At 37.7% G+C, this 22528-nt stretch overlaps 1 protein-coding gene across 1 annotated transcript; it reads right to left on the bottom strand.

The window, feature by feature from the left end:
* Nucleotides 1-8113: 8113 nt before the first annotated feature.
* On the bottom strand, nt 8114-9169 carry LOC139118163 (adenosine receptor A1-like). The gene has a single exon (XM_070681456.1). It carries the CDS (start codon nt 9167-9169, stop codon nt 8114-8116), a length of 1056 nt encoding a protein of 351 aa, XP_070537557.1.
* Between the last annotated feature and the right edge of the window lie 13359 nt (nt 9170-22528).

Raw genomic sequence — 22528 nt, 5'->3', positions numbered from 1 at the left:
CGTTTTCTTTGTACGAAAGATTCTGAAAACGCTGGATCCGTCTCATTCTTCCCAAGTCACGGTTAACGACTTCCGCGCCAGTCACTTCACTTACACTACGATCTCAATTTAGCGAAAATCATCTTAAGTAGGTGTTAGGAACTTAGGTATTTAGGAACAGCTAAAGTAGATGTCATGATATACTGTGGCTTTTTTATCTTTCAGGGCCAATGTTAGGGTAATTGCCCGTTTCGCTTTCCGCAACGGAAAAGTCGTGTTCTCGAATTCAGTCTTTCACTACATGCCTATTTGCGTTAAATTGAATCACCCATCCATTGCACACCTCTAATCATGAGAACTTATACGTGTGAGAATATTCCAGACGTGTCTGAACAACTGACATTGAACTTGTCATCGTAAAACATGGAAATATATGATTTGAAATGTGGAATAAGTCTCCGAAACAGATGTGCAGACGATCAATACCCCTGTGGACTGGAGTGAAAAAATTTTCATCGTATTTATATGAAACAAAAAAATTCGATTTTCCAAATGGAGCTAAGAACATAAGTATAGCGGTAATTTTGAATTTTGAATGTGGGTATACTAAATGAGTGTCTCTAGTACCAAAAATAACGCTATGACCCCAATAATTGTTCTTTATTTTTGAAAAGCGATGTTTAAGAATTTCCCTTTACGAAAGTGTTATAAAAAGTTTACATTTAAGCCTTTATTTTCGAGACGCATATTACCTTAAATCGATTTGTCGAACAGAAACTTGTCCTGCACCACCTTCTAACTGAGGGGACTGAGTATATTTTTACACCTTGAGCTTCGAAAGCGCCCCTATCCAGAGACTGCAAGGGACCATAAATGATAGAGAGATGTAATCTAGAAACGACGGTAAGTGAGAGGGAGATAAGCGGTCGAACTGACTGAGTGAAAAGTCGAGCACAAATTGTCCAGGTATGTTGGTTTCATATGGTACAACTGAGATCGGGCATTTTTCTTCAGCATGCCAACAAATTTATACCTGACCGTCACGTCATAATCCCGGGGTCACCATAGTTACCATGCAATAAGTCCCACAGCATGGTTTTTTAGGGTGCGCTTATAAATGAATATTTCTGAGCCTACAAAAATTTCCAATTTGAGATGGCGTCTACTGTAGCTCACGTTAGCCATAACACTCTGGAATCGGAGTATGACAGCCTATTTCTTCCTTTCCTTGAAGCGAGATTCATGCATCTCGCCATTTTACGATGATACAGAGATAGCTAATTTGAATGATGACATTTAGAGGAAATGTCAAGCTTGATATTCCCCCAACAAAAGCAAATCCGGGGCGGGATTTAGGATCTAACTGCCACGTTGACGATGTAATAGCAATTTTACTGAACTTCCCCTTCGTGTGGTTCTTTCATGCTTTCTTGTTAGGAAACCTTGAATGTTGTGTCATTTACGTCTATTGGTAACCATGGTGAAGGTACGATAAGCTAGTCTGACAGCCTTCCTATCCCATAATCTGACCCCCTCATTTTGATATAAATGCGTGTAGACATGGTTTATGTGATACACAACAGAAATAGCTATCATCGACTTTCAATGAAGATTGATAGAACTTTATTCTCAAATTGTCTTTACAAAAGACTTGGCAAAGGAAAGAATGGTGAGAATTGACCGCATTCCTTCTTACAGAGAGTATGGTCCGCTAGTAACATCCTGACAAGGCATATTGTTCAGAGCAAAGCAAGTCCGTGATGAACTGAAGGAGAGGAAAATAACAGACATGTCGTCTCCATAAGGAAGCGAGCTCTTGCGTCACGGGTTTCCGTCGCCGTGGAATTGAGATCTTGTGAATTTGACGCCGTCACGTGGTGTCATTTAAAGACAGCACGTAGAAATTGGTTTCAAGTCATTAAAGCGAGTCCATTCGGGCATCTGTTGCTGACGCATCCAAGCGTTGTATGTAATTGACGTTTCGTGTTTCAGTCTTCACAGAAAAAACCCGAAATTCAAATTGCCGAAAAGTAGACTAGATGACATTTAAGTTGAAATAACTTTCTCTAACACGTTCGTTTGGTTTGAAAATTTCTATGATAATTTTCAAGACGAATGCACGGTAACATTTTGAAAGACTGCAAAATTCACACAGAAAATAAAAACACCATGCTGTTGCATTCAAACATTTAGCAATTTTCCTGAAACAAAAATGTTCAAAAATGACAATTGTTGCCACAGTGTAGGATTAGATGGGGGCCACAGTGGCTAGATATGCCCACAGACTGACAATGTCAGTAGCTGGACACATCTAGACACAAAACAAGTGTGCGATGCTCAAGCCTTCAGGCGGTTTCTCAAGACTGCTGATGTGTCCTTAAAAGGCGTTATTACGCTTTGGGCGTTTCAAAATTTCTTAGATACAGCATATCTAAGATTTTAATGACTAAATTGTCTTTAGAATACCAAACAATCGATGCTTGTGTATCTAAAATATAAGGTCGTATCCATAGACTAGTGGTCCCGATTCTTTCTGAGCGTGTCTTACGTAATAAATGAACTAGGACTTATCAATCAGGACAATCTCCGGGTTGTCGAGTTGGGCTTATTTGGAGTCTAAACTCCTGTTTTGTCTATTTATGTACGTCACAGAAAACGTGACAACAGCATTTGAAGCAGAGCCACGATCCACTTTTTATACATTCTATCGACAACAGTGTCATATTGGCAATGTACGAGTAATGTTACACAAAACGTAGAGACATCAAACCGTGTTGATTAGAAAAAAATTGACATTAGGTTTCTCAGAAAAAAAGGAAAGCCGCATGCTCACGGTAAATCAAAGCGTTATTTTAGAAAACACAAAACAAGATTAAAAGGCTGGAAGCTCTTACTTTAGATGAATGTTTTCTCTATTTTTTGTTTTGTATGTCAATTGCAAGTCTTGTTTTACTCAAAAAGCATGTTGAAACACAAACAATCAAACCATACGTGAAAAGTGCAGTTATTGTTTATATAGGAATTCTAGTCCGGACCAGAATTCACTTGTCAACAAGGACAGTGCAGTCTATACATGCATAGGGTGAGTAGATAAGCTGTATACAGTTGTATCTCAACTCTTGGTGAGTGGATCAAGAAACTGTAGTTGAAATCAATAACAAAAATCGAGAAAAATCATCAAATGTTACAGCTAGGTAGCCCTTTAAAACCAGTTAGTTCAAATTGCAACTTATACTTGTCGGACACACGTTCACACATACTTCGTTTTCCCCACTAAAGAAGAACAGAAGATCTAAAATAGTTTAGATAAATGATGCATGACGACCATACCTTGAAGTAAATTGTAGATTTATGACTTTATGACAACGCAAGTGTAAACATTTTTCGTAGAATCTTTAAATCTCCACATCATAGATCTCAATCCTAGATGATGTTTACAATTGAAAAAAAAACCAAGCAAATTCACTCAGAAAATGGTGGACAAAGGAAATTTAATTCCACTGGCTGTCTCAAGGGAATATAATCAGTCTCTTCTCAGTAGTATTAATAAGTTTTATTCAAAACAGATAGTATCCTGGTTGTTTTCTTTCAAATAATAAAACATGTCGACAGTCCATTCAAGACTGCGAAATATGAAATTTGTACATTAACGACAATAAAACATTCCAGTTTCTATAGCGTGTAACATGTTCTACTTTCTCAAGAATGAGCAGATAATTTTGAGAAATTCATTTTTCTTTGAAGTATACTTATACAAGATATTTTATGAACATGTGAATACGTGCATTGAAAACATGTGCAGACGTGTCATTTCTTCTGTGCAGCGAGAAAATGTCTTTCAAAGCCCTTATCCACACAAATCTCATACAGTATAGAATCGCTACTCGCGGAAACTAATGTATTACAACATTGCCCTAGAACACGCAAAGATAACACCATTGAGGATATTCGAGTTTGTAAAATCTCAAGGGACAAAGTCGCTATCTTTTAATATTATTTCGGTTACTTTTATTTCAAGTAAGCAACTATTCATGTCGTCCTGCTGAATGGAACATGCTAAACTGTCAGTCATCATATCTCTACCCCCTCCCTGCTGGTAGAGAGAAGGATAAATATTTCGATGATATAATTTCTGGCACATACAAGAAATTATGTCATGTGCATATTTTACATTTTTATGTATACGCAAGGTGTGAGGAGACATCTGATGACTGATAATTCAATATGTTTCAGTGAGCAGAACAATATGTATGTGTATAAAGGAGCTTTCAGTTGTTATGGGGGGAATGGGGGGGGGGGTAAGTTTTTACAAACCGGCCCCTGGCGAAGGATCAGACTTTGCAAACTTATCCTGGCGGATGCACATGCTATATTTTGCAGTTAATGCAATTTTTCAAATTATTGTTTACGGAATTTAAAACTTTTCACACTTATCCTATAATCATTGAAATAACTGTTGTAACTATCCCATTCATCTCGTAGGTTTCCTACCTTAATGTGTTCACTGTAAATTGCATAGATGACACTGGCATATCATTGTGTCTATCTATCTCTGTTTGATTGAACGGCAAAATGAGGGGGTTGAACGAAGGAGTGTGAACATAGGGTAAACACAGACGTCTATGAAGTGAAGTGGTTCCGGTAACGGGGCCCATACTCGTGTGTCAAGCTTCAAAATTTGGAATGGGACGGGTCATGTTTTACAAAATGGAAAAGGCGGAGGGTCACATTTTAGATAGGAGTATTTGGGAGGATCACATTTTACGAGATGGAACACCCCTTATATCAAACGGCCCATCCCTTGCAATAACTGAAAGCTTTCTTACCCAGCACATGAAAAATAACTAACTGAAATGATTTGGAAATATAGCGACTTTGTCCCTCTGCAAATGAGAATCACTGTTACTTTCATCCGTACGCTGTTATCTTGTCTAATCCCTGAAATTGATTTTCATCATGTTTCATCTTATCTGCGTTCCCGTCATAAAGCTACTTGTCACAGTCCAAGCTAATACAACAATGATCAAGGAATAAAACGTGAACAACAATTGGTTCCAAGGTATTTTGAAAGCCAACAGACTTTTCTCAAATCTCAACAGTTATGATTTATGGTACTCCATGTATTCGAGTTGTTTACGACTGACAGCTACATCATAAACCCTGTACTACTCAAAACTTGAATACTTCTAGTCTCTGCGCTCGTTTTCCATCAGTTTTCTTTGCTGGTACTTGTCTCACGAGCATATGAACTCAAGAAATCACTCGCTGTATATTTATATTTCACCCGACTACTTTGTCACGAAAATAAAAAAAGCAATTTCGCATTACGAATCTGGATTTTGGATTACGTGCGCGTATCGCGTTAAAGAAGACTGTTCAAATTCATGCAAGACTCATTCATACATTCACTCCTTCGAAATGATTTTGTCATGCATGATTGGAAATTACTTTATCATCTTTTACCGCCATCTTCAAGTTGGTTAGTATAACGTGCACAACGTCAAATCTCCGCAGTGGTCGTGATGCACAAACGCTACTAGATTTGTATATACCTGTAATACTTGAAACATAGACGTGAAAAAATAATTCTGCTCTCTGCAAGAAATCCACACACCACTGCGCATGAACCGACCCTCATACGAAGGACAGGCCGTATTTTTATCTCATGCAACTCAAATTCTTCACAAAGATCTGGTTTGTTCGCGCTCAACAATAAAATCATATTTTTCATGGTGAACGGGTATGACATTTATTACCGACCTTCAAATCGATGATTGGGCCATGCATCTGATTTATATGATCTTTGCTCCAACCTACGATCGGCAGTGACAGAAATTAGGTTGAGACAGTCATCATCCACCTTGAAGGATAATCCAGTTTTTCTCTGCAGAGAATTATAACTGCACAAAGATAGGATATGTGAGCGTAAAGGTGAAATACAGAAAAAATGTATGAGCTTCCATTTTCCTTAACAATGTTCTTCACCACTGGAAGCGTATTGTCGCTTTAAGACATATTGATAATGAAAACTTCAATATAGATGGGACAGTTGAAAAGCGAAATATAAGCTGCCTAATAAGTCAAACGTATTCAATCGGAAAGTGTGATTTCCAATGGTGACTGTTGCACGAATGACTTTTCTCGAGAATTGTCGGTTTCAATCGCAAACCAGTCGTCTTTTCCTTGGTGTACTAGTAGAATACACGAACAACCAATGTCTTCAACGTATCCACACTTTGCTTATCAGTCAACCCTCTCAATCGGAGAACACTATCTTCTCATATTGTCCCAAACTGCTATCTCAATAGAGTAAAAATCAATTGATAATCCATAGATCCTCGAGAAAAATTTTCTCGAGGGTCTATGGATAAACAAAACATCTCCCTTGCTATTTGCACACACCTAATCTCTCCAGCTCAATATCAATTCATCTGAGACCCGCTGGAATAAAATAAAAGGGAAAAATCCAAACTGCGGACCCCGTACAAAATTCCTACTCACAAATCAGTAGGAAACTGAAAGAAAGAAGCGTACAAAATCTCCCTTGCTGAAGGGTAAATTTAACAATCTGAACACGCTTAGGGCAATGATCATAATTTGTGCCACGCTGCAAAGAATATCCAGGCATCCTTTTTCAATAGGCCGTTTTGCTTGGTGTTGTTTTTTCTCTCTTGTTCCGCGTCTTCTCTCAGGTGTGCATTCATCGTTTTAGACGCAGTCAACACTTGTGCTTGTGTGGAGCTATGTAATCCCTTCCGGATTTGAAAGATGATATTTTAACGCCGCCTGATATTTCACTCGTATCGACATCCTCATTCACACTATACTTTCAAGATATCGTCGTCTGATTTTCAGTTCCCTTGCACCGTACTCCTGACAGGAAGTGTAAAGATTGTCATGACACCAAAATCGTGTCACTGCCTAAAAAATTCAACACTTTACTACACGTCAACACCAGTAAACCAACTCATAATGACAAGGGTTTTAACAGTTTGCGAATTTTTCATTTCTCAACCTTTTGTGACATCAGTATTCCATGAATTGTTTAACTCTCAATCAAATTTTGTGAATTTGTCAAATATGTAAGTTAACGTATCGCTATGGTAGGTTTTCATGGTCGGTTCGATGACATCTCTGCTTATGTTTTTCCATAATCCCGTTTTGATCATTCGCTGGGTTTATCAGACTGAGTCTATTCATTCATTACCTTTGGATATTTTACTTCAATTTTCTGTATACAGCTAACTATATTTCTGTATCCTTGTAAAACTACCGTGTACAAAATACCATGTTCACAATAATACATAAATATTCAACTTGGAATCAACGTTACGATATAAATTACTTCTGCCACATATGCCATTCAAAAGGCACGCAACCTAAGTACGGCAATGGGGCAAGTTGCTCTACAGCTTTATCTGAAAGCAAATCAACCAACTTGATAAAGCTTTCGATGAAAAAACAAAGGACTAACATCGACGTTAATACTGAATTTGAACAAGAACTAGTGCTAGAGCTAGAAGATGTGGTTAAGCCACGCTAAAACAACATATTCCTAGTGTCACATTACGAATAGAATTTAAAATTTCAGAAGTCTTGTAAAGGCGAAATAGAAAGCTTTAAACTGTAAATTGCTAAAAGTGTCCCCGAGGATATTGTACGCACTTCTTTTTAATGGACAAGAATCAAAAGCAGGGATCATTAAGCAAAGTTACGAATTAGCGAAACAAGTAACCGAAACGCTACCGGTATTGGAAATCCAACACCCTTTTTTTAACGTCTTGTTTCTGTGAAAATAAAAAAATGACATTCTTCGTAGAGTTAACATCTCTTTGAAGAATATCACATTTTTGATTTTCACAGAAAAATGACGGAAAAAGCTTGTTTCACTCAATGTGCTTCAGAATTAGTAAGAAATACTGAAGAGAAATATTAGGCACTGTAACTCCCTGCAAGATATGGGTTTCAATTTCTGATTTAGTGTCTACCTATGTTATAATGCCGAACAGTCAGGGACTGATGGCTGGTATTTGAAACACAGCGTTTTTTATACCAAAACCTAATGTGGCTAACATTTCTGACTTCGAGCGTTACCAGGTTCCAAACGACACCGAAACGAGTCCAATGTCTTAGATCACACTCTCTGGCATTTGAGAATTGCCTTTAATGTTTTTCTCAAAGGAACGTCTCTCAGAGCGTACAGGACTGGATTGAGGGCCGAGTTTCCCATTCCCATCGAAAATGCGATAGCGTCAAGGTCAGCGCTTTGGAATGTGGGATAGATATACTCCAGGACTAACATGAGCGAGAAAGGTAGCCAGCAAATAGCGAACGCGCCAAGGATCATCACCAGTGTCTTGGTCGTTCTCATCTCCTTCTTGAATATCTTCAATCGATTTTGTTGGACAGGGGATGAGTGCGTGGCCTGGCTTGACGAAGCTGCCGCTGCTGTTGATGCCGAGACGGTCACGAGGTCGTTCCGCGTGGTGTTCGAAATGTTGTGAAGGGCGTGGATTTTTCTCCGCTGCTGGAAGGCAATGTGAGCAAGTTTACCGTAGAGCGCGCACATGACGACGAGAGGAAGGAGAAACACCCCGACACAGAAAAACATTAGATACTCGCCGCTCATTACAAAGGACGGAGTGCAAATGATGCCTTCTTGAAGTGACAAGGCACTCTGCCAACCGAGTAGTGGCAGGCTAGCGACCGATCCACCGCTAAACCAGGCACCAGCGATGAGCCCTGCGCATCGAAATCGAGTCATAGTTTCGTTATACTTGAAAGGGTTTGTGATTATTAAGTACCGATCAACAGCTATTAGGACCATATGAAATATACTTGTGGACCAGAGCAAGAACAGTACACATAAAAGATAGACACAGTTGTGTCCATCATTACCCGCTATCTCCGGCGCGGCATTTAACAACGCCCCTGCTGTAAAGTAGAAACCAGACAACATGTCCACACAAGCTAAGCTAGCCATGAAGGCGTACCTTGTGGCCCGCAGTTCCTTGTTCACGATGACCGAAGCCACGACGAGAGTGTTGCCGAACACAGTCAAGGCTCCTAAGATTGAAATGCGTATAGCCGCAGCAATGTCGTTTGAGAAAATGACGGTACCGTTGTTGTTTGTGACATTCAAGATCTCCGTTTGATTGAACGCCAAAAGCCTGTTGCCTCCGCCGTCCATTTTTCTGAATATCCTATCCAAGAGCGATAACTTTCTCGGCTGAAACCAAGTCCTGTTGTATATTCATCCCTACGTCAAGGCATCTTTGTAAGTGGTTATTTTCTCAGTGCTTTGTGCGTCTAATGTCCGTATATGGCATTATTGATGTACAAGTTAAATTTTCTTGCCTCGCAAGTACAGCCGTCTTCGGTATGTTCTCTCTTCGGTACAGCGACGACTGATGATGTCTCTCTCACAAGTAGCATACGGCATTTGCTGTAGAAGAATGGCAGGAAAAGGACAGGCTATCGACGCAGCCGATGTTATGCCAAAGTTTGTACGCGCTCTTATTGCCTTGACGGTCATTTTCAAGGGGTACCCTCTCACGAATATATCATTATGAAAATCACGTGACCAAAGGCAGAGCTGATTTTCACAGTGTTGACGTAAAATGTCGATATGGTAAAAGTAAAGAGATTTCTCATGACGTCATGAGCCTCAAGCAGAGCTAACCGTCCTAGTGTGCCGCATCTTCCAAGCTCTCTCCAAGTACGGCGAAGTACCTGAAATACGCCCTCGGCGTGGCATACGAAAGACGTGTCGCTCATGACCATCAGTGGCGTAATAAGCCGTGTCTATCGTGCTCATGTGTAAGCTTAATACAAGTAAGTGAGGAAAGAGTATTATATTATGTTAAAGCATATTGTGAAACTCAGTAGGTAATATCGAGTGTTTGGTCAATAATTTGAAAGTTGGGTAAAATACGTCTTTGGAATACACAAGTCATGGTTAATAGCTGTGTCTGAATCGATTTCAGTTGCCATCATTACCTGTATGATAACATTTTCATAATTTTTCACATTTCAGCGAGTTTCACGTCATCGGACTTTACCTACAAACGTATCATCAAGGAAAACTTCTAAGTCTTTACAAATCCATACTGCAATTCATTCTAATTCAAACCCCACGTGCACCATTATCAGTAGAAAACTGGAAACGATGCTCGCAGCAGATTGAACAATATAGCCGTTTCGTCGTGTAATTCAAATTTGTGCAGAGAGAGAGAGAGAGAGAGAGAGAGAGAGAGAGAGTCTGTGTGTGTATGTGTGTGTGTTAGTGTGTTAGTGTGTTAGTTTTGGTTGATCAACGTCCAGACGAGGATGTCAGTAGCCTAACTACAGTTGACAAATAATCGCATCGTGGAACTGTCGTTTATTCGATCGCAGACTTTCTTCGGTATTTTAATTTCAAAATGCAAACAAGCGACCTAGCGGCGATATAGCTCCGCTGTGTTTATGTACAGAATAACTATTTTTGACACATGTTGATGAAGAAGGTGGAAATCTTTGATAACTCAATGCAGTGGCCAGAAAAATGTGGCTAAAATAAGCTGCAAAAATACAAAATTGAAGATTTCATCATACTTTGAATATATCACATCCGATCATCCCTAAGAACATGTCAACCAAAGCTATCTGATGAGTAGTTTTTTGAGAATAAAATATTCTGACCAAAAATGGCAACAATTGCCCCCAAAAATAAAAATTGCAGATTTCATCATAATTTCAAAATATCACACTTAGTTATACCAAATTTCAAAGCTGTTAGACCAGTACTTTTTGAGAAACGCATTTTTTGACCAAAAATGGGAAAAATTGCCCCAAAAATTCAAATTGCAGATGTCATCATTATTTCAATAAATATCATTTAGTTCATCTATGGAAACTTGTATACCAAATTTCAAAGCTATCAGATAAGTAGTTTTGGAAATACACATTTTTTGACCAAAAATGGCAAAAATTGCCCAAAAATACAAAATTACAGATTTCATCAGAAATTCAATATATATTACTAAGCTTATCTGTAGAAACCTGTATACAAATTTCAAAGCTATCAGACCAGTACTTTTTGAGAAACACATTTTTTGACCAAAAATGGCAAAAATTGCCCCAAAATTACAAAATTGCAGATTTCATCATTATTTCCATAAATATCATTTGGCTCATCTGTAGAAACCTCTATACCAAATTTCAAAGCTAGAAGATGAGTAGTTTTGGAAATACACATTTTTGACCAAAAATGGCAAAAATTGCCCCAAAAATACAAAATTACAGATTTCATCAGAAATTCAATATATTACTTAGTTCATCTATAGAAACCTGTATACCAAATTTCAAAACTATCAGACCAGTACTTTTTGAGAAATACATTTTTGACCAAAAATGGCAAAAATTGCCTTAAAAATGCAAATTTGCATATTTCTGCACAATTTGAACAAATCTGAAATAGATCATCCCTAGGGACATATGTACCAAATATAAACGCTATCTGACCAGTAGTTTTGAAGAAGAAGATTTTTAAAGATTTTTTTACCAAAAATGACAAAAATTGCCTTAAAAATACAAATATGCAAATTTCACCACCATTTGAACAAATCTGATTTAAGTCACCCTAAGCAAACTGCATATCAAATTTCAAAGCAATCGAACGAGCGGTTTCAGAGAAGAAGATTTTTTTACCAAAAACACAAAAAATGCCCCAAAAATACAAATATGCAAATATCACCATGATTTGAACAAACTGAAGTAAGGTCACCCCAAGTGAACTGCATATAAAATTTCAAAGCAATTGGACTTGTGGTTTCAGAGGAGAAGGCAATTGTTGACGGACGACGGACGACGGACGACGGACGCCGGACGCCGGACGACGACGGACGACGACGGATAATCAACCTATTTGATAAGCTCCGCGTCGCTGACAGCGGAGCTAAAAATTCGGTAATTGTTTATAATAGTTGCTAAAGCAGTGCTATGAAAACTATTTAAGTTTTCTCATCCAAGAAGAAAATTTTACCTTAAAACGCGCGGACTCTGATTTTACAAGTATTGTTATACCTTTCGTGAAGCCCTTGGAGTGAGGAAAATTGTCACCGTCTTAGTTTTGTAAAAATCGACAATTTATTTTTTCCATACAGTTTAGACAGTGGACATTTAGTATTTCATATATCGGTAAATGTTTGGAAATTTATTTCTCTAGTTGTAAAATTGCACGCTGACCCCTGATTGTCATTCTTGATTTGGAAGAGCATGACTGGAAGAAAATGGGGAAAGTTTGAGAACAAGTAAATTAGTTTTACTGTTGTTGTGGCGCGTACTACTTAAAGTGCACTTGGTTTGTCATATTATGAAATATCGTTACACAGATTGGTTTTTTTTTCCTGGAAAGTAGAGACAATCAATTCCATTAAGATGCTTCCTGTGAGCGCAGCATAGCCGGCGGCAGACTGCAGAGAATAGAACCAAATCAGGAATGACCGTGACCAAATGACTGATGAAGCTTGAAAGAAGACAAGCATTCGCGATTTCTCGGAAATCACAGTACGAACGGATTAATGCTAATATTAAATACCCATAGGATATTACAGTAAAAGTAGATAAGCAAAGAAGCGTTCATAGAAAGTGTCAGAGGATGGGTAGAAGTTCGTTTATATTACTGTTAATTTGACGTTAATGAAGATTATTATGCAAATATGCACGTAATACGATTGGAACTAATTTGGGAAAACAGGATCTCCTAAGTGTTCAAATTCATCAAAAGTGTTAGGTGCCCTGTAGCTGAAAGTTACGGTGCAATACTACAAATTACCCACAAAGACAAAGGAATGGCAAAAAAGAATAGTACATGAGCTTAAATTTGCTGATTAAATTAACATTAATACAATATCCAATTAACCGTAGTATTAGTTCCGATCGTGTTGGTTATAGTATGCTAAATAACACACTTAAACAGACTTGCTTAAACGTACATAAAATTTCCAGTGTGCTGATATCCAATAACGTGTTCCGCCATAGTGTTCCCTTTTTGACCACACGGTAGAGTCATACTCGATAATAGATCTCAGATAACGAGCAACAAAGAAATACCTACAGGTACTATGTTCTTGAAGGCGAACAAAGATTAAATGTAAACCATGATAATTGACAGTCTCTAGAAACGATATTGTAAGCATCGAATATGTAACCAAGGTGGAACAGATAATCTCCGATGATCTTGATGATGCGGGAATATGTTTATGAGATCATGCGTCATTAATATAACCATTTATACTTTACATATTGCCTCAAAATGAGCAATACTGATAAATTTTTAAAATCGTAAGTTCAATTGCAAATGCAGGATTTTACACCTAAGAATAAGCAGATTAGTGCCGTTGTACAGCATTCATAGGTTCGAGGTGATGATTCTGTACAGATAAGTGTCCTCTACACACCCGGTGAGAGATATTTGAATAATACTTTAACTGATCGTGGAAAGCTCGCAAATGACCCAACTCAGAATCAATTAAGTCCAACAAAATTGAATGCTTCTTTAATTCGTTTGTTTTCAATTTCTGATGATGCTTTGTGATAACATAGGGATGCAGATTTTGTATTGCGTAATATTTCGTGAATTAGCTAGGAACTTGTCCAAAACGGGTAAGGCTTTGGCACAATGACATGAGGGTGAATAAGTAGAGTTATAGGCCTGCTGATTTCAACGACTATGTATCCCATGCAATCCATGGTATCGCTTTGTTTTAACAAATTGAATCATCGGTTCATTTTTCTCTTGTGGAACTGATATTAATATTTGGAAGCTGCCGACAGCAACGATTACTGTACCCGGGCAGATTACGATCCCTGAATTCAATCTAAATGGAAAGCAGATAGGATAATAGGGATTTATAGTTTGGAAGCTCCGTAATTTCATGAGGTAGATCTTTTTCCTCAGGTTGGAACACGCTGAGTTCGAAATTAGTTTACGACTGTTATAATAATCAACACGTTTATTATTATCAAGAATGAGAAATAAAGGTTGTTCTTTCATAAGAGGGCAATCAACATTTTGCATGTGACCTTAATGGTCGTAAAAATGTATTTTCAAAGTGCCGAAATAAAATGGTTATATTCGCCTTCAAGACAAATACGTCGAATGACATTTTTGCCGTTCAATAACATTTTCCCGACGAAAATGCTGTTACAGCTGGCCACCAATGGAAACACTAGTTAATCCCTAGACTCTCCCACGTAGAGTTCATCGATTTTTCTATGAAATTCCAAAATCAAAGTTGTTTTACACATAAACTAATGCACTTCCAACCACCCTTCTCTAATCAAAGGTATTTATATCAAATTTTAGACCGCTACAAAAGTACAGGTAGAGCTATAGTTTTGAATGGGAAAGAAACTGAAAACAGATTTCCCCACAGACGCTTGTGAATACGAGTTCATATTTTTGTTGAAATTCCAAAATCGAATGCTTTACACGTATGCAGTTTGAATCATCCTACTCTAGTTAAGTAAGTTTATATTTGAAATAATGAAAAATAAATCAAAACGTTATCGTTACAGCTTATTATTTGCATCAACAACTGTAGCTGTCCGTTTTTAGCTCCCTGCCATGTTCAAGGCGGACTGTGGTCGTACAACATGCAGTACGGAACGTAAAAGCTAACGTAAGTAACACGGCGTCTGAATGAACTTAGTCTTTATCGGTATGTACCACATTGTAAATTCATTGTCACGTGTCTCTCTCCGGGCAGGAAGCTGAAAACGCGGTGACGATTGCGCAACCAAAAGAGAGGAAAACACAATGTCATCGGATTTGGCATGCAAAATCACATAATTTGTACGAAGTATATACGCAGCCAGCCATTTCTTCGCTTGATAATCAAATTTTAATTTGTACACCACAGTGCACAGTTAATACAGTAGTTTGTATTTAGCAAGAAGATTATTCCCAGATTTAGCTCGGAACATGGAGGTAGTAGCCCTCCATGCTCGGAATGACAGTTGTGTAAATAAAGTCTAACGCTTACGCCGCGAGCTGGCCGTTTCATTGTTCATTTTCTTCCAATTTTCACGTCATGTATCATTTCATTCATACCATAAATTCAGACAATTATGTAAAAGTCCTGTACTTCATTATGGGCTGGGAATTTCCACCGAAAATGTGAGCGAACCGGAATTTTAGCTGACTTTGTGCGACTCCAAGGGTCGCATACACATTTCTTCGATTTACTCCGTTCCGTTTTTGGCAATGTATCGCAACTTCTGGAGAGTGTAACTTGGCGCCACGTTGACGGATTAGCCTTATCTTTGCACAGATTGTAGTTAGTGACTGTTTCTACAAAAGATTGTCTCAGAATTCCGATAATGTTCCAAAAACAAAAGATATCGTGACAAACATGGACAAAAGCCGCTAATTTATTCAGAATCCACCTCTTCTCACTTTCAAGGCTAATTGTGCAAAAACAAAGCGGAGTATCAAACATCCAAGAGACGGTTTTTACACACCTTACCCTGCTATTGATTGTAGTAAACGGTTCACCAATGGCCATCACCCTCTCGTACTTACACTTTTTAAGTGAAAAAACTCAAAAACACATATTTTTGAGCAAAACAAACACACGCAAACAGGTGTTGAAATATTCTTACAATTTTTATAATCTTCAATTATCGAGCTACCCAAATATACACTACATGTCGGGTTAAAGATTCATTTCAATGGTTAAAAATCAGGTTAAAGATAAGTGTCTGCGAATGTGGGTCTCCCCCTTAAATCACTTTCTGAGACGAATCTCAGTGTTGTAACTGGGCATCAACTTGTAAGATTTGTTTAAGCATTTATAATCATTGTACTAACTTGTATTATTTCACTTTGTCTATATGCTATTAATATATGTCTCGGACCAGAGTATAGCACTCTTTTCTCTGTTCTCGATATTTCTCATAATATCCCAATACCATTGCTCAAATGTTTTCATTCACAATACCACAATACATGCATGGCTTTATGGCACGAGAGCATGTGGCCATTTGCCTGACGTCAGGACTGCGAATGATCTCCTGCCGCGAGAGCCCATAACCCATGTTTTGAGTGACGTTAGCAAACATTTTTAAATTTTGATCAAAAAATTTGGATGGTGCAGAATATGAACCCTTGTCACCTGCAAACATAAAGTGCGGCTGAGAGAGAGAGAGAGAGAGAGAGAGAGAGAGAGAGAGAGAGAGAGAGAGAGAGAGAGAGAGAGAGAGAGAGAGAGAGAGAGAGAGACAGACAGACAGGGGCAAAGAGGCAGAGAGAGATAGCTGCGCAGTAATACAGGATTATAGTTTTGTAAGTTTGATCGATCGTGCATTCCGTAAAACACGTTTCTTTTACTTTATCTGGTAAACATTTTGAAAGGAACGAACATCGCCAACTGAAGTTTTGGGTCATGATCTTAACATGCAGTGATAACCAAAGGACAGATTATTTAGCATTTTAACTTCAGAGTCGCACTAAAACCCGATGGTGCGATAATTTTCTCCTAAAATGTTAGCTACCCAAGAAACCTAGGCGAAATTCCGTAGCACTCTATAGAGAGTGGATTTTACTGCTGTGGCTATGCACTCTATGGAGCGTACGTTGGATTTTGCTGTGGCCATGCGATAAAGTAATGAAATATGACTTCGAAGAATTCCAGGTTTCGTAAGTTAAATGTAATCTTTTCCATATTTTCGCATCATTTTTCAAGTATTTACTGTTTTTGGTGACGGGAGAATGAAAGCTCACGACGCCGCAAGGTCTTGTGATATCCCCATTCAATTTAATTGAATGTCCACAACGAGGCATGCAATAATTGACATTTTCTGAACTTTTCGATTGGCTTGTAACAACCTTGATATTTCGGCGACTTGAAATGAAACCAACTTGTAAAATCGGAACCCGCTACATGGCAGAATGGCATTATCAGTGAACAAACTGGATGACTTTCGCAATTGATATCGTTGTCCATAATATCAAACATCTAAGGGGGGCAGATAAAATGTTCGATTTTCACCGATTAATCACCAAGAACCATTTTTCTCTAAAGGTTCAAAATAATTGCCCTCCGACAGTAAACCAATTATTAATCGAAATATTTCGTCAGGACGCTTGAGGCGAATTTTGCCGTGACGAAGTCCTGGCTTATGCTCCCAGGATGCACATTCGCACTACAAACGTGAAAAAGGTATCGTAATGGATTGTCCGTGGCTTACTATACTGGGAAAGCACATGCCGAGTTAGAGGGAAGTAATCACTAAAATGTACATAATCAGATGCCTAAATAAGTAATGAACTGACGAAGTTCAAATGAAATTTTGCCAGGGCTTTTCGGCAAAGAAATTGAATTTATGCCAATTCCGTTTCATTTCATCAGCATGAAAAGTTTGACTGGAAAATTTAGAAATCAAATTAGTTGATAATATCTTGATTGGTCTGATTTTCCCACTTGAGTATAGTTTAAACTGATCTGTTGGGTTGGTGATATACAGTGTCGTTTCGTTCAAATTCTGATTGGTGCGGCGAGCCCTGGGTGGTTTGGATGTGTTTTGTGAGTCGCCAATTCATCAGAACAGTTCAGAAATAAAGTCGAGTGATTACTTTACCTCCGATGTGCGATACCATCGCATAGAAAAAGCCCGACGGGTTGTTGTGTTAGATCTTCATATTTTAGAATGTTAGATCATCTTTCATAAATCACACACACACACACACACACCCACACACACACACACACACACACACACACACACACCACACACACACATATATATATATTATATATATTGTTCATTGCATACTTGATGAATATCTATCTATCTATCTATCTCTATCTATCTATCTATATCTATCTATATCTATATATATCTATATATCTATATCTATATCTATATATATATATATATATATATATATATATATATATATATATATATATATATATATATATATATATATATATATATATATATATATATATATATATATATATATAAGTGTACAGATGTCCTCGTTGGAAGTTACAAACAGAATGGTACGTCCCGAAGATGTAAATGAGAGTGTGGGGGTAAGGATTCTTTCACATCATCTGTTTGATGATTGCAGGATTCATGAAACTTAAGTAACTAATATTATTACTTTGTGCTTGCAGTAATATGTATATGTATATATATATATATATATATATATATATATATATATATATATATATATGTATATGTATATATACACTTATGGGAGTTTTTCGAGTAAAATAGATTTCACGTATAGTATGAATTGTTGCCTTTATTTACGCACACGGGATGAGGCGGTTGTGTCTTTTTGACGCGTACAAACATACAACCAGTTGTATACGACAACATGGGTTCTTAGGAATGTACAATACAATTGTCAATACAATATATGTTTTAGTTACTTTTTATGTATCTCCTGCGATGCATTCTTAATAATGGTCTTTGCATGAGTGTCACATATAAATCGACAAATCTATGTTTACTCACAGAGAAACATATAGACAGAGTGGCAACACTTGCATGCCTTTTGTTCCATGGTCGTCTCGGTAGACTATTGGCTTTTCATATTAAAATGAGCTTCAAAGGTGTTAAACTTTTTGGAGGCTTTGTTTGTGGTTGATAATTACACGAGATTATGCGAAAAATACGACGAGATGGCATCGTACTGCCAGTCGCGTAGCAACCATAGTTACTTTGTGAGCTCTCAGGCCAGAAACACTGCTTCACGCCAATCAAAACATAACACGCCAGCAGTTTCATAAACATGTCCTTCCTTGACGCACGTGTAAAAGACGGTATGACTAACCGTAAACCATTGAGTAAAACCAGACAGTATCGATAAAAGACTTTCAAATTTGGTTCAAATACACTCATTATATATTCATAAAAATATGAGAGGAATTTTTAAAACGGTAAAACTCATTTTCCTGAAGCTCAAAACACTCCCGTTTTCGCCAGCACGTCAATTCTGCTCAGCACCACACGACAACAACAACACAAACTTTGCCGAACATACTTTCGCTTAACAATTGGCGAAAATCCGAAAATTACCGAAGGATTCATGGTCGGCACTCTTCGGAAAAGAGAGGCGAGAGCAACCTGAGGCGAGGCGAACATGGATGGGTTACGTAACCGCTTCACGCCTTAAACAATACCCGTTGCCACTCTATCTATCTTTCTCTATGGTTTACTCTTTAGGTTCATATCTTGACCTCCCAGTTTCATCTCTTGACCTTCAACTGGGATATACAGTATCAAAAAATTTAATCCTATCACCGCCCTGATTTTTTGTTCATTGCATACGGGCACAGTATAGGCGATGAAAAATTAAAAACATCAATCCTTGGAGACCCTATCAGTGTTTAGTAGAAAAGTCCCATTGCTTGAATATCATTCTATTGTCCAAGATTAGGAACAGTCAAAGATTCATTTCCGCGACTTATGTATCCTTATGATTCGTTTCTAAAGGTTGAATCCACCTCTGAGATGCTTTTTTCTGACATTCTTATTTTACTAATACTTTCTGAACTACTATTTACAGAGCGTTCCAATTCAGTGCCACAACTCTGTTTGCACGTTGTGACAGGCACATCGTATAAACAATATAAACGATTAGTTTTGGTATCACCAGCTGCACCAAGCATTTCAAAGTCACCGACTCATTTAGTTACAGTTAACCGGCATGGGGTAACTCTGTTTAGATCAATATTCTGAACAGTTGATTGCACTTGATCTACAATGTAGTTGTTTTAGTAACAATGACATCTGAACGTAAGAAAATGTTTTCTCAGCTAAACTGTCTCACACACAAAGTTATGGCACTGAATTTAAACCCACTCAGCCCGCATGAAGAGTCGAGAGCGGCCGTTTTAAATTTCACATGTCGGCATAATTTAGGAAATCTGTGACTCTAGTTCAAACGTTTACACAATGACCCTGGTTATTATTCTCCGATATTAAAGAGAGAGTGTTAAACTTGAGCACAGTTTGATTTGCATACTACCTTAGCTGACAATTCGATCGGATATGTACTGAGTATACAAGTATGGTATGAAGTTGAAAGGTGAAAGAAATCTGTACGTTGCATCTGAAATGATTAATAAGTGTTCATTTTAACTTTTTTGGCCTAAAGTAATCCTAACTATTGTAATCTCACGCATTATTCCAGAAGCACAATCGCGTGGAAGTGTTTATGTGGTGTTTGATAATCTATTTGTTGAGAACAGTTCTAATATTAGCTTGAAACTTATGTCATCACTATTATGTCATTATTTGCGCATTCGGCCGTATTATTTCCTTATTTTAATCATTAGTGTATCATTAAATTAATTTGCTGGTTTTTATGATGTCCGGTTTCTCTGTAAAGGAATCATCGTCATTTGACCTCTGTTTAGACATGTTTGATGAAAAGGTTTGATAAAAGGTTTGATAAACCGTTTCAGATGTAATATCGCCGAGAAGAAATGATTGAATGTATGGCAATTGACTTGCAAATGTACCTATCTACAAGTATGGCAGGATGGTGCGATGAAGTTTCCAAAATGATAAAGACGGAATAGCCGACATGCCAATGGTCTGCACCGAGTCGCAGATATTTATATTTTCCCACAGACAAATAGAGAAACAGACTAGCAACGGGTATTGTTCAAACCGTGAAGCGGTTACGTAACCCATACATGTTCGTCTCGCCTCAGGTAGCTCTCGTCTCTCTTTTCCGAAGAGTGCCGACCATGCATCCTTCGGTAATTTTCGGATTTTCGCGAATTGTTAAGCGAAAGTATGTTCAGTATGTTCGGCAAAGTTTGTGTTGTTGTTGTCGTGTGGTGGCTGAGCGGAATTGGCGTGCTGGCGAAAACGGAAAAGTTTTGAGCTTCAGGAAAGTGAGTTTTACCATTTTTAAAATTCCTCTCATATTTTTATGAATATATAATGAGTGTGTTTGAACAAAATTTTGAAAGTCTTTTATCGATACTATCTGTTTTACTCAATGGTTTTGCGGTCAGTCATACCGTCTTTTACACGTTCGTCAAGACCGACATGTTATGAAAGTGCTGGCGTGTTATGTTTTGATTTGCGTGAAGCAGTGTTTCTGGCCTGAGAGCTCACAAAGTAACTATGGTTGCTACGCGACTGGCAGCACGATGCCATCTCGTCGTATTTTTCGCATAATCTCGTGTAATTGTCAACCACAAACAAAGCCTCCAAAAAGTTTAACACCTTTGAAGCTCATTTTACTGAGACGACCATGGAACAAAAGGCTTGCCGTGTTGCTAGTCTGTTTCTCTACTTGTCTGTGATTTTCCTATACGCTCTCTGTAACCCAGTATCATATTGGAGGAAATATACTTTACACACAAACATTTTCTTGGCAATCGTCGATGTTTGTCTCAAACTTTGCACGTGAAAGCATAGAATTAGACGAGACAGGTAATACACTCAAGAACGATTGGAAGAGATGCCCTCACTGATTAATTTAAGGTAAGTTGAACCCAAAGTGCCGTGAGGTGTTACCCCTGTTGTAGCTTACAGGTGCTCATTCGTATCATGAAGATGAAACTGAATTTTATCAATAATTGAGTGTATGTCAGATTTCTGTCTCAGCCTGCACATATCATATGCACACAGCAGATATATTTAACTCTTAGACTTTCGTTTCAATTTTCAGTTGCAATGTGGCCTTCAACTGAGGTCATTTGTAAAGTAAACCTTCGAGCATTTCTGGGAAATTTGAAAAACACAGCACTTAATCGTCATAACAGTAAGCCCCTGGTCCTATGGTGCTTTCGATAATAAATTATGAAATATATATAACCCATAGATAATATTTGAAAACAATTTCTATGAACCCAACACAATCTAAGTGAAATTGTAACAGTGTAGTGTATTGAAAATTAAACACTTTTTAATCATTGTTTATATAAGGATCACGGACTATTCAAATAACTTCTAAAAATCGGGTTTTACCTTTTCCTGTACAAACACTGCGGTATTTCCGTCCAAAATTTCCACCAATCATTGGCAATATTATGAATTCGAAACGTGTTCTGGGATATCTAGTTTATTTCCTAGCATTTTTGTTATAGACTCTTAAAGATGTAAGACTGGGGATTAAGCACCGGCCAGAAAAGAACAAACAAAAAACTGCCGCCTCATTGAAAACTATCTAAAATCTGAAACAAATCACAGAACACTTACTTTGAAAACTCTATACAACGACTCATTTGATCACCCAAATTTAAACCGGAAACACTTCGTCGTATTTGTATAGGGGAAGGTAAAAACCGATTTTGATAGTTTATTCAAATTGGATATGACGTCATCATTATGTGAACTATGATTACAAAATACAAATCAAGGTATTAAAAATATCAAACTTTCATTAAGATATATTTTCATAGCATTACAAGTTAAGCATTTTGTAGAGAAGTTATCATTTAGAAGGCCAAATACTGCCCAGGAACTTTTTATATATTTATGGAAATATACTTCACAACGAAGAACAGTATAGAATATCATGAAA

Source organism: Ptychodera flava, chromosome 19 (genome assembly GCF_041260155.1).
Source record: "Ptychodera flava strain L36383 chromosome 19, AS_Pfla_20210202, whole genome shotgun sequence".
In the NCBI taxonomy this organism is placed as follows: Eukaryota; Metazoa; Hemichordata; class Enteropneusta; family Ptychoderidae; genus Ptychodera; species Ptychodera flava.
This window is presented reverse-complemented; position numbering and strand designations above follow the sequence as displayed.

What these genes read in the sequence shown, in the direction of transcription:
- LOC139118163 (XM_070681456.1), bottom strand. Translation starts at nt 9,169, where the DNA reads ATGGACGGCGGAGGCAACAGGCTTTTGGCGTTCAATCAAACGGAGATC.